At 47.3% G+C, this 13,056-nt stretch overlaps 1 protein-coding gene across 2 annotated transcripts; it reads left to right on the forward strand.

Annotated features, from left to right (window-relative positions):
* Positions 1 to 56: 56 nt before the first annotated feature.
* Positions 57 to 12,665, forward strand: si:ch211-113e8.3 (dual specificity testis-specific protein kinase 2). 2 transcript variants are annotated; one of them, XM_027027459.2, is made up of 11 exons: positions 57 to 899; positions 1,326 to 1,805; positions 6,985 to 7,106; positions 7,461 to 7,509; positions 7,623 to 7,769; positions 8,569 to 8,651; positions 9,045 to 9,135; positions 9,222 to 9,305; positions 10,134 to 10,220; positions 10,418 to 10,514; positions 10,618 to 12,665. In XM_027027459.2, exons 2-11 carry the CDS (start codon positions 1,626 to 1,628, stop codon positions 11,640 to 11,642), a joined length of 1,965 nt encoding a protein of 654 aa, XP_026883260.2. In that variant the 5' UTR covers positions 57 to 899; positions 1,326 to 1,625; the 3' UTR covers positions 11,643 to 12,665. The 2 variants fall into 2 exon arrangements, with proteins under 2 accessions (XP_026883260.2, XP_035387470.1); XM_035531577.1 differs by lacking the exons at positions 57 to 899; positions 1,326 to 1,805 and adding an exon at positions 1,842 to 2,196.
* The last annotated feature ends 391 nt before the right edge of the window (positions 12,666 to 13,056 follow it).

Here is a 13,056-nt window from a genome sequence, read left to right on the forward strand (position 1 = left end):
AACTGAAAGACTAAATTACAAGTAATCAAACGTCCACATCCACATGCACAAACATAACAGCACCACCGTGTATTTCACACCACGTGTTCATCCTGGGAAGGTGTTACAGATCTGGATGACACATGCACCTGCCTAACTATGTATGATGCAGTTTAGAAACGGAGATGCTGTCAGACCGCCTCTATAACCAATCGTGATGAAGTCACCCAAACCAACCTCAGGCGTTGCACCGTCTAATGACATTTAGGGAAGACGTCAATGTTGTTCAAAAACCCCACTGGTGCCCGATGGTAATTACAAAAAACGCCCCACAACAACAGCGGAACCACCAAAAAAACCCACAAACCGCTATAGGAATATTAAAGGGGGATTCCTCACTTCCACTTCCCCGAAACTACGAGCATTTTTACACTTTATTTCGAAAATGAAACTGGCCGCACGTTTCACCGCGTGTGGCACGTAGGCTCGTGCGTTAAAGTAGCCCGCGCGGGCCATGTCAGTGCTCTTTATGACAGTAGAATCCTGCTGTTATTATTATTATTATTATTATTATTATTATTATTATGTGTAAAGACAGAACAGAACTGGGAAAACGTTTATATCTGCTTTTAAATCGAAATTCTATAATAGATTATTAATGTAGGAAGGAACAGAGTGGCCGTGGACTCAATCCGGACTCGGGGTGGTTTCTGCTACTGAATCCAGGGGCGCGTGCCAGAAATGGACGAACTGCGCATGCGCAACGCCTGCCGTCCTTCCCGTTCAAGACCCGCCCCGGGTCCTCGCCAATGAAAGCACGAGGGCTTGACCGTGGCCCAGACAAACGGAGCATCCGCGAGCGGCCGAGACCGACCGAGACCGAGCTGAGTGCGACCTTACACGCGACGACCGAGTCCCAGGTAAGGCGTGACGGGCTGTTCTGATTCAGCGCCGGTGGAGGAGAGACCTGATGTAAATCATGAAACGGGAATATTAATAAAGCTGTAAAAATACGACCGAGGGAAAAACATCTCTAATACGTTTATCGTGGAGGCGCAGCAGAAACCGATGGTGTTAAATCAGAAGATCGCAGTGGACCCTGTCCGTGATGATGTTAGTTTCTACGAGCAACCGGTTTTCTCGCAGTAGGAACAGTCTGAAACATCTCACCAAGGGCTTCAGCCTTCTTGTGTGAAGAACACATGATGTGGTGCCTTATGCAGCTGTCTCGCTATTACTCGATGCGTTGTTCCCCAAAGCGCGCGCTGAAGGTCGTGCAGACGCACCGTGATAGCCGCGCGCACAGCGGGGGTCGTTTATTATAACAGTCGCGGTCTGCTTCGCAGGAGGCTCGGGGGCAGTAGTTACGCCACCGGGAGAGCGAGCTCAAGAGAGTGGGGGAGGAGAGCGCACGAGTCTGACAGCGGATCAGCGCGCGGTATCGCTCGTGTCAGCGCCATCAACGCCGGGACCTGCACGACGGTCGGAGCTGAAGTGGAGGAGCTGCACTGGTCTGGTAACTGGTCTGCACTGCGGACGCCGGTTCAGTGGCGGAGTTGTTGCACCGGGGACCCGCTTTTCAACATCGGGCCATGGCGCACGAGCTCGTCGGAATCCCGTTGTAGGTGTGATTTACGTCCGTCGTTATGGATCGAGAGGAGCCGGTCCAGGACGCTGCGGACCTGCCCTTGCACGGACCTCACGGGCCCAGCAGGATCCGGCCGTCGTCGTACCGGGCGCTGCGGAGCGCCGTGTCGAGTCTGGCGCGGATCGACGACTTTTTCTGTGAGAAGATCGGCTCAGGTTTCTTCTCGGAGGTTTTTAAGGTGATGCTTTTCATTCCACATCGGCCTTAACATCTCCACCTCTCGCGTTGTCCAGTCAGTGCATGCGTCTGGATTTTGCTCAGTGGTTTGAGATGTTTGAGATGTTTTATTTAAAGCATATTTTGTGTCCCACGAAAATAATTGTGGCACTGACTGCAGTGATCTTAACTTGGGCTGTAGAGTGTAATAACCTACAACTGATTTATCTTGTTTTTTAAATACGCCGTTACTGTACATTCAGTTTAGTTTCTTAATAGTTGTGAAAGTTTTAGGTGGGATCGCAGGTGATATCATCTGCCTGTAACGATCAGCTCCAGGTACACACCTTACACGTGGACGTAGCTGTGATTATTCAGGAATGGTCACCGTTGGTCACGACACCCTCTCAGGGGTAAGAATATAAGAATATAAATATAAAGAATATACATTTATGGGTAAGATGGCACACAATTATCAATGCGAACCATGAGAGTATCTGTATGTTTTGTTTTGTTTTTTTTTGTACGTTTCATCTTGTTATTTGTACAAAAAATAGTTTTAAAGCACTTTTACAGAAAATTCCGGCCTAGAGCTGTAGTGTAGGGGAACCTCCCAGATATGGGATAAGGAAGAGATCTCCAGCCAGGCTTATTTAGCAGACACAGGATAGTAAATTTTTATATGAACATTAGCAGACAGATTTAAGCAGAGGTGCTCAGACCTTACAGACGACAGTTGTAATAAGCCACTAGCCAGTTTAAATGTTAAGAAGCAGGTAAGCGCTCACAGGAAGCTACTAGACATCCAGGACAGCTCAGTTGGTGGTGACCTCCAGCACGTCCAGGCGAGGCTGTTAGATGTGCTAGATGTTCCAAGGCAGGGAGACGAGGAGCTCGTGAAGATCCCTCTCTGGAATCATATCAGGCAGGTGCAGAGGGCAGGGAACCCAACAGGAGGGAAGCTCACGGCAGGCGACATGAGTATGCATACGACAGAGGGGCAGAACAGGTCGTTAGGTAAGTGTAGAGCATACAGTAATTAACGCTGGGTGTACATGGTGATCATTAACTAACGAACTGACTAAGCAAGCAGCTTATGCCTGAAGATTTGGACTGTGTCTGAGTCCAGGATGCTCGGAAGACTCTCTCTTCAGCCTTCTGCTGTATTCATAGGTGCCAGCAAAGAGCCTTCAGTTTGTGATTAAAGTTGGCATGGCAGATCATAATGGGAAACACGATGGCTGAGTTGCTTCGACGCAAGACCCTTCAGAACTCTGTAGGTTAACAATAGCATGTTATAATTGACACTTCACCAGGCAGCCAGAGTAACACTGCTGACACGGGCGATGTGAAGTGTCTGATTCTGAGGAGTCTGACTGCTACGTTCTGAGCTAACTGGAGGTGATTAGACACCAACTGCAAAGTCTACAGTTCAGGGTTATATTTTGATAAGAAGTGCTGGGTTGTGTTATTGATTAGTGTAGAGCCGAACAATAAAAAAGCAATGAGATTCCAGTATCTGAAATATCTTATTGCAGTGTGTTTGACTGGTATTGTGAGCAGTTTATTCTGTGGTTTTGTTCCAAGTTTAGCTCCAGATGTGCATTTGTGATCTACATAGTATCAAAGATCAGAAGCATAATTATATTTGAGAACCAGATAAAACTATATATGAGATTCATATAGTACTAACTGAACTGTATGATTTTATACTATGCAGGTCTTGTTCGTGTGTGTGAGTGTGTGTGTGAGTGTGTGTGTGAGTGTGTGTGTGAGAGTGTGTGTGTGCATCAAAGCCCAGACTGTTTTCTGCCATTTTTATTCTTGAATAGACAAAGGTTGATAATTGTAATTTTAATAGATATTTGATGTTGAGATGTAAGAGAATTTATTTTTTCTCTGTATTTAAGGTTTTTTTTACCTGTTAACCGCCTCCAATCCGGACGGTACACACACTTCCCTTCGGCCCCACGTTCCACAAACCATGACGCAAATAAAGTCTCATGAACTCAAGTTCGTTCACATCAGTAATAATTAACATGCATCACAGCCTCTCCTCTGTGGGCTCTCTGAGCTTCCTGTGAGGTGTAATGTACACAGATCACGCGCATACCTTTTGTTTTCTCACTTTGTAGACTTCCTTTTTTGTTGTTTGAACCTGTCGTGTTTAATGGTGGACAAACACCACATGACGCCACATTTGTTTGCTCTGGATATGAGCCTTGTTGAGTGCTGAGAGACTCCTGACTGACTCCTGACTGACTCCTGACTGACTCCTGACTCCTGACTCACCAGAGTTTGTCTCCAGCTGGTTTGGACGGAGGACTGTGCACCTCTTTCTCTTCATGAGAAACTCTTAGCAGCATGTTTCCATGTGAGAATAAGATGTTTGGTCTAACATTTTAGTGGACCTTGCTCCAATTACTCTGAACAAGAACTGATCGAATCCTTTGATCAAAACTAGATCAGGATGTTTTTGAGTGGCATTTGATCGATGCGATTTTTGCCTCATCTGGAGGGTTATTGATCAGAGTCCTAATCAGGGATGTAGTGTTTTCTCTTTTTGCATTGATACCTCTGACAGCAGGAATTCTAAATTCCATTTCGGGGCCCCTCAGGCTGACGTGTAATTGGTGCGTGCAAATGTGATTTTCCCTCTCAGCAGTGCTGCATGGTCAAGCATAATGAGTTGCTCTCTGCCTGTGCTTTATTAGTGTTGTAGGAACAGAGCCACTCACTGTCTTGGGTAGGATTTACCTACACAGATGGTTATTGGTTTGGGAATCAAATCAATAAGAGCATTGATTGAGGCGGAATCCCACCAGGACCAAACATTTAGTTTGTTTCCAAATCAGGTTTGGGAATATTCAGATATCTAGATATGGGATTTCTTATCTAAATAGTTTTAAATAGGGTTGCACTACTGGTACTGTGTGTAGCACATAACATGTCATACCAGAATGAGCTGTGTAAAAAAATAAATACCCACATTTATGTGTTGTCCACATCCTGAGCATCTCAGGAAATCATGACAGGTTTTACAACTTTGAGTCTTGGTTTGTGCAAGAGCCACCAAACAAATGATTTTGGTCAAAAACTGCAAGTGCTTTTAATATGTTGCATTGTCTTACAGTACATTTATGGCATTTAGCTGACACTTTAATCCAAAGCAACTTACAATTATGACTGAGTACAAGTTGAGGGTTAAAGGGGCACAACAGTCACAATTTGGCAGTGGTGGGACTTGAACCAACAACCTTCTAATTACAAGTCAAGTACCTTAACCACTAAGCTACCACTGCGAAATAAACATAATCAGATTTTGGGCCATACCACATTGTCAATGTCTAGTTTTTAATGAAGAAACACATCATGCTTCTCACATAGCCCACAGGGTAGTTCTTCTGTGTAGCCACACTGACATAGCTGTGGAGTGTGTTTTTGCTGCCAACCGATTTATGATTTACTTTAGACTTTTTTGGATTTAAACATAGCAAAATTGAACATAAGCATTGTAGTTGCGAAATGAATAGCAACATTTCTAAGTGAAGAGCAAACATGAGGTGTTTTCTTAGACACAGGCCAGCTGTTGTTTATTTGCATGTCAGGTGTACTGTGTTGAGGCCAGTGTGGAGTGTGGAGTGTTGGTGTGTGTATTTCTCGGCATGATGTTGTGAAGATGACCTTGGGTTCCAGCAGGTTGTCTGGGATGATGGGTAATCCAGTAAACCTGTTGGTGTTGAGTGGCCTCTAACACCGTTACCTCCTAAACTCGCCACACTCCCCTAAGCCTTCACCTCCTCAGTCTGTTTGCATCTCCACTCCCTTCTTAATTCACACTTTTATTCTCTTGCTCTCTTAGTGCTGCACACGTCTGTACTCGCGCCTGCATTAAGCCCTGATTCAAACATACAAACCGACAGCATCTTTTTTTTTTCAGATTCAAAAATCTAAACACGGCTGCAGACCACCTCTGCTCTCCCCCTCTCTTGTTCCTTCACTATTATTTATCTCTCCCTCCCTCCCTCCCTCTCTCACTCACACACACACACTCTCACTCTCCCTCCTTCCCTCCCTCTCTCACTCACACACACACTCTCACTCTCCCTCCCTCCCTCTCTCACTCACACACACACACTCTCACTCTCCCTCCCTCCCTCTCTCTCTCACTCACACACACTCTCACTCTCCCTCCCTCTCTCTCTCTCTCACACACACACTCTCCCTCCCTCCCTCTCTCACTCACACACACACACACACTCTCCCTCTCTCTCCCTCCCTCTCTCACTCACACACACACACTCTCACTCTCCCTCCCTCCCTCCCTCTCTCTCACACACACACACACTCTCCCTCCCTCTCTCTCTCTCACACACACACTCTCCCTCCCTCCCTCTCTCACTCACACACACACACACACTCTCCCTCTCTCTCACACACACACACACACTCTCCCTCCCTCCCTCTCTCACTCACACACACACACACACACTCTCCCTCTCTCTCACACACACACACACACACTCTCCCTCCCTCCCTCTCTCTCTCACACACACACTCTCTCTCCCTCCCTCCCTCTCTCTCTCACTCACACACACACTCTCCCTCCCTCTCTCACTCACACACACACACTCTCCCTCCCTCCCTCTCTCTCTCACACACACACACACACTCTCCCTCTCTCTCTCTCTCACTCACACACACACACTCTCCCTCCCTCTCTCTCTCACTCACACACACACACTCTCCCTCCCTCCCTCTCTCTCTCTCACACACACACACTCTCCCTCCCTCTCTCTCTCTCTCTCTCTCTCACTCACACACACACTCTCCCTCCCTCTCTCTCTCTCTCTCTCTCTCTGTCTGTATGTCTTTCTCTCTTCATTCATCTGCACTTCCCATACCATCTCAGTCTGTTTTCACCACCATCGCTCTGAGCAGCATATGACATGCTAGCCGCACTCAGATCAGACTGTGTCTGCTGCATACATCTGTGGCTGAGTTACTTGCCATGACGATCACTGGTCACCATGGAGATCCAAGGCAAACCAGGACAACACAGCACGTGTGGGGAGCACAGGGACTGTGGCTAAGCCTGCCTTTACTTCAGACATGTGATTTAAATTCACAAAGGCCCAGGGAGCAACATTTTAGTGTTGCAAATATTTTAGTGTTGTGAAGGTTTTTTGTGTGTCTCGCAGGTTCAGCACAGGATCACGGGTCAAGTAATGGCTCTGAAGATGAACACGCTGGCCAGCAACAAAGCCAACATGCTGAGAGAAGTCCAGCTAATGAACCGGCTCTGTCACCCCAACATTCTCAGGTCAGACTCTCGCATGCATGGACACACACACACACACACAGTCAGATACACACACACACACACACGCGCGCGCACACACACGCACAGTCAGACACACACACGCGCACACATGCAGTCAGACACACACACACACACGCACAGTCAGACACACACGCGCGCGCGCAGTCAGACACACACACACACACACGCACAGTCAGATACACACACGTGCGCGCGCACAGTCAGATACACGCACACACACACACACAGTCAGATACACTGACAGCAGTTAAAAACACAAACATCCACGAATTTTCTAGAATTTTCTAGAATCGGAGGAGAAGGACGAGGAGAAACTCTTTTCTCTCTCTTCAGGTTTTTGGGGGTGTGTGTCCACAAGGGGCAGCTCCACGCTCTGACTGAGGTGAGACACTGGTCTCCATAGTAACAGAACGGAAAAGCCTGATCCACAGACTGGAGACAGAATGTGAAGTTGTACCAAAAACGTGATAGGCTATCTGGTTGTCATGGTTACAGTACATCAATGGGGGCAATCTGGAACAGCTGCTGGACAGTGACATCCACCTGTCATGGTTAGTGCGGATTGACCTGTCTCTGGACATAGCACGTGGGCTACAGTACCTCCACAGCAAGGGTATCTTCCACCGAGACCTGACCTCAAAGGTACACGCACACACACACACACACACACACACACACACACACACACACACACACACACACACACACACACACATGCGCGCATGCACAGTAGAGGAGTGGAACCACAGGCATGCACACAACAGGAAAGTCCTTCAGTTAAAATGAAATGTCCTGAAAGGCACCATTAATGATTTTTAATATTACCTAATATTACTACCAGCATAGTTGAAAACAACTATGCTGGTAGTGCATCATCACAAATCATTTTGTCTTGAAAATGTGTCCCAGTTCTGGATATATGAATTATGCAGCTTTACAGCTTCATTTACAGCTTCATTTGACTAGAAAATCTTGGACAGCCTTCTAGAACAATACAGATTTTGTATAAATCCATACTGACCATCCATCTCAACCACCAACCATCTCAAGGCTTCTGTTCCAAATGTATTCCCGTTCAGTGGCTTTTCTGTTCAGGGTCATTTCGAAATAGTTGCCCATGGTAATGGACTACACAGTAGAGATACAGAGGATCTAGATCAGGTTGGACAATACTGGAGGTGTACTTTTAATATGCACAGCTGAATGTCACAGGACAGGACTGCTTTTAAAAAATCAAAACAGGACAAGGCAGTAAATGTTTGATCCATGGCATGATATTACAGGAAACAATACAAACAGAGTTGAGAAGAATGCATTAGAATGTTTTTGACAGTACACTATAGAAATGAAAGAAATGAACTAAAGCGTTCGACTATAATTACAGACTTTATATTTTGTGTGTATATATAGTAGGCAAAAACTGATCTCGCTGTCTTTGCAGAACTGTCTCGTGCGCTGTGAGAATGGTGCTTTCACGGCTGTGGTCGGAGATTTTGGTCTGTCTGAGAAAATCCCTGATTATAGGTCAGTGCCTTTTTCATCTCAACGGAGAGTACCATGGAGAAACCACAGGCCTCAGATCAGTTTGTAAGAAATCACATACCTCAGCTGCAAAACATTTCTGATGGCCCAGAAAAGTGGACATTTTAAGACCGGTTTTGGTCCAGGTGTAACCTGCACTGTGTGCACTTGTTAGAAAGCTGACAAACAGACAGGGGGCTCATTATAGCTGGCTTGGCTGCACATTTTGCAGAAGTGCATAACAATCTGCATGAATAAATCAGCACACTTGCAGGCATAAAGTTCATATTGTTTAAATTATTTGCATATGGCATTTTCTGTTCTCTTTCATGTATACAATACACTGTCAGGCCTCAATAGGCCATTAAATCCTACCAATGCCTTGCTCTGCTGCAGTGATGGTGTGGAGAAGCAGCCCCTAGCTGTGGTGGGCTCCCCCTACTGGATGGCTCCGGAAGTACTAAGGGGAGAGCTTTACAATGAGAAGGTACCTCTGCCATCATATCCCATAATTAGTTTATCTTAGTGACTTCTTATCCTGAATTGATGATGCACCGTGCATTTCCCGGACAGGTGGATGTTTTTGCGTATGGCATCATTCTGTGCGAGATCATTGCGCGTATCGAGGCTGACCCAGATGTGCTGCCGCGAACAGAGGTACTACCCGACACTGGCCAATGGAGAGGTCATCCAGTGTTCAGTATCTTCACACTCATACATGTAAACCATATCATAACAACATGTCTCTGCGACTACGACAGCAATCCATACGACTACGACAGTTACAGTTACAGCCTTTAATTTGTGCTGGCACAGCTTGGTGGGATGTGTGTCAGTGACGACATGTGTAGTGTGTGTTGGGAGAATACTTATAAAGACGGTTTGCCTTTCACTGTCTTTTGAAACATTCGCACAGTGACAGGCGTAACCGGAAATGGGGATGAGAGGCCACATGAAGTCGCTCAGCGTGTTATGGACCACCTGCAATTTGTTGTTAACATGCAAGTTAAAAGCAAATAGCACATGGGTCACATGACCACGTCCCTTCTCTGTCCTGTCCTGTTTACCCACAAAGCCTCTTCTGACAGAATAGTCACTACAGCTGATCAACTAACTGGTATTGTGTCGTAAGATGTGAATTACTCTACTCACGCTTGAAGGTTTCATATGTGCGTCCTGTAATTATCCATGTAAAAGGGCCCCTAGTGTCTGCAGCAAGGCTGAGTTGTTGATCACTTCCTAAGGTGTGTACTAGCAGGCAACTGTTATGAAAGGGTGAGAGCGCCCCCTGTTGGTGCTTTTTTTTGGCACAACAGCGTCTCAGCTGTCAGGATTTCTGCCCCTTACAGAAGGTTTACACTGTAAAAAAACATTTCCAGCGTGAAACCCACATACATCTTTTTTTAATTTGGGTTGTTTCTCAGTGTCTCTTTCCTGAGGCAGGAGGAGTTTTTGTCAGAGTGTCATGTGACTGTTTCTGTGCAGGACTTTGGTCTGGATGTGGAAGCATTTGAGCACATGGTCGGAGACTGTCCACCAGAGTTTCTCACCCTGGCTGTCAACTGCAGCAATGTAAGACACACACACACACACACACACACACACACACACACACATTTTTTATTTATATATATATAGGGAACACACACACAAAATTGATGTACACTTTTTTGTGTATCTGTGCTTATACATGTGCTGTGAAGGTATTTGGTTTATGGAGTTGAACCTGAATTAAACTATTGTACTTAAGTTGTACTTTTCCTTGACAGATGTGTGCAGAGAGTCGTCCTTCTTTCTCGGACATTGTTGTCACCTTGGAGGCGATGGACAGAGAGCGGGAGAAGACTGAGGTTCCCGTGTTTCTAGGTGAGTGGAGGTTTTTGCTCCCAGCAGCCTGGAAGTAGTGGGTCAGGAAACCAGGCACAAGATTGGAGCAGGTCCCCTACTCCCTCTGTGCTCACTCCCACAGAACCCGTCGCCGTTGACGAGAGCCCATACCGGAGGAGGAGTTCCCCGTGTTACCCGGGCGACCAGCGTCTGTCGCGGAGCCAGTCGGACATGCTGCCCCCAGCCCTGTCTCCGTGCCTGGGCACGCCGGTGCGCATCAACCCCTTCTCCCTTCGCCAGGATCTGAACGGCGGCCGTATCAAGCTCTTCGACACGCCCAGCAAATCGGTCATCTCTCTCACCTTCACCCTGCCCCCGCCCCCTGACCCGTGCACCTCTCCGCCGCTGGGCGGGGCCCCCACGCGCCGCGGGCCCCCCCGTAGGTGCCAGTCCCTGCCCTGTACCCCTGAGCTGGCGAGGTCACTCCGCGAGTCGGACACCCAGAGCGTGGAGGAGAGGGAGCGAGAGATGAAGGCTAGAGAGAGAGGTGGCAGGAAAGGGGAGGTGGACCTGATGGATGGCTTAGCCCTGGATCTAGGGGTGGTGTCTCTGGAGCGGGTGGAGGAGGAGGGTGAGGGCCTGTGGCGCTCCGAACCCATGGACTGCAGTAGCTCTCCTGACACAATTGAGGGTGCGAACAGTACCACAGGAAGACCCCTCCTCTGCAGTTCTTCATCCTCCTCTTCCTGTCGGCAGTCCAACAGCTGGGTGACGCCCATTTCAAACGGACCCCCATCGCTGCCGCCCATCCCCCGCCTGGACAACAACAACGGTCTGCTAGGAGCCGGGCGCCCGTTGCCATGGGTGCGGCTCGACGGTTACCTCAAGCACCATGCCCAAGAGCGCTTGGCACGTCCTGCTGTGCAGGACGAGGTCATTTCCTGTCCGGGATGCTGCCTGGTGGGATTCAGCTTCCCGTCAGTGTGCCTGCGTGGAGCCCTGCCCCCTAGGCATGGCCCACTGCCACGCCCATACAGGAATCTCAATGGTAGAGAGCCAGCAGCTGCCACGGCAGGCAATGGAATGCTTTGTCGAGGAGTAAAGGGTCTGGCTCCGCCCACAGCGCCCTGCGAGCCAGCGTTGCCCCTCCCAGAGGCGCAGACATAGGCAGACATAGGCAGACATAGGCAGACATAGGCCCCTGTCGGGGTTGCCATGTAACAGGCTGCATGTCAGCTTGTGCCAATCACGGCTGTGGGAAAATTACTGGTGACATTACATGGTGAAGTGTGAAGAAGGCATGGATGGCAAGGAGTGTGTGTGTGTGTGTGCAGTGTTGGAACTCTTTGCAGGGTTTGTCTTGATGCTGCACTGTGATATTTGAGTTTATATGAATGTAAACTAGTTGTTTGTGAGGAATTTGAAGGTGCTATTGAGACAACAATCCTTCAACTTTAAAAGCCACTGTGCTTTAAAAAAAAAGCTCTCAAATGGTGTGTGTGTGTGTGTGTGTGTGTGTGTGAGTGAGAGAGAGAGAGATAGTGATCCCACGATATTAGTTCAAGCTTTATTTTGATAATCACTCCTTTGAAATTGGGGGAAAGACCTGTGTGTGTGTGTGTGTGTGTGTGTGTGTGTGTATGTGTGTGTGTACGTTTGGGAATGTGTGTTCTTTGTTAATGATCCAAATTCCAAAATAAATCAGAGTGCATTCTGATCAGCTCACAGCGTCTGAGAATGATGGGAATGTGTGTGTGTGTGTGTGCGCGCGCATGTTTTTATGTGTCTGTGGGGGGGTTGAGTTTAGAAGCAATGTGTGCAATAAGCTATGGCTGAGACAAACTCCACTTTTTTAATGGGTCATGCACCATTTTTAGTACAATAGGGAAAATTGGTTTTACTTGTATTGTGTAATTTTTCAGTATCTCCCTCTAGTGGTAGGAAGGGATTCTTACTGGCCAGGTTATTGCTGCTTAAAAAAGTACTGCAGTTGTGTCCAGGTATTTTCAAATGGCAAACGGTAAGTCAAACAGATCACACAGGATGGAGATGGTCCCTGAATTGTGTAAAAAAAAAAAAAAAAAGTTGACGGGTGCAGGACTGAAATAGCTAGCATTTACCTGATGCTTTTTATCCAAAGTGACTTACAATTCTGACTGAACACAACTTGAGCAATTGAAGGTTAAGGGTCTTGCTCAGGGGCCCAACAATGACAACCTGGTGGTGGTGGGACTTGAACTGGTAACCTTCTGATTACTAGTGCAGTACCTTCACCACTGAGACTCCGCTGTCCTCCTCCCACAGATGCCCATGTCATGATGAAGACTGATGATGATGATTTGGAAACATTTATGACATTTTATGGGACTAGAATGGCATTGTAGTGATTATTCAGTCCTTGCCTAAAGTTTTATTGCCTTAAAAGCGACAAAATAAACACGTCCAGTGTCCTGTGTGATCTGGTGACCTCCTTTTCTAACGTAATGCCGTGACTCTAAACTTCATCCACCCTCATGAGTCCTTATTTTTGTAAAGCGTGTCTGCGTGCACATGCCTGTATTCAGACCTCTGCACGTGCACG

Source organism: Electrophorus electricus, chromosome 11 (genome assembly GCF_013358815.1).
Source record: "Electrophorus electricus isolate fEleEle1 chromosome 11, fEleEle1.pri, whole genome shotgun sequence".
Classification (NCBI taxonomy): domain Eukaryota; kingdom Metazoa; phylum Chordata; class Actinopteri; order Gymnotiformes; family Gymnotidae; genus Electrophorus; species Electrophorus electricus.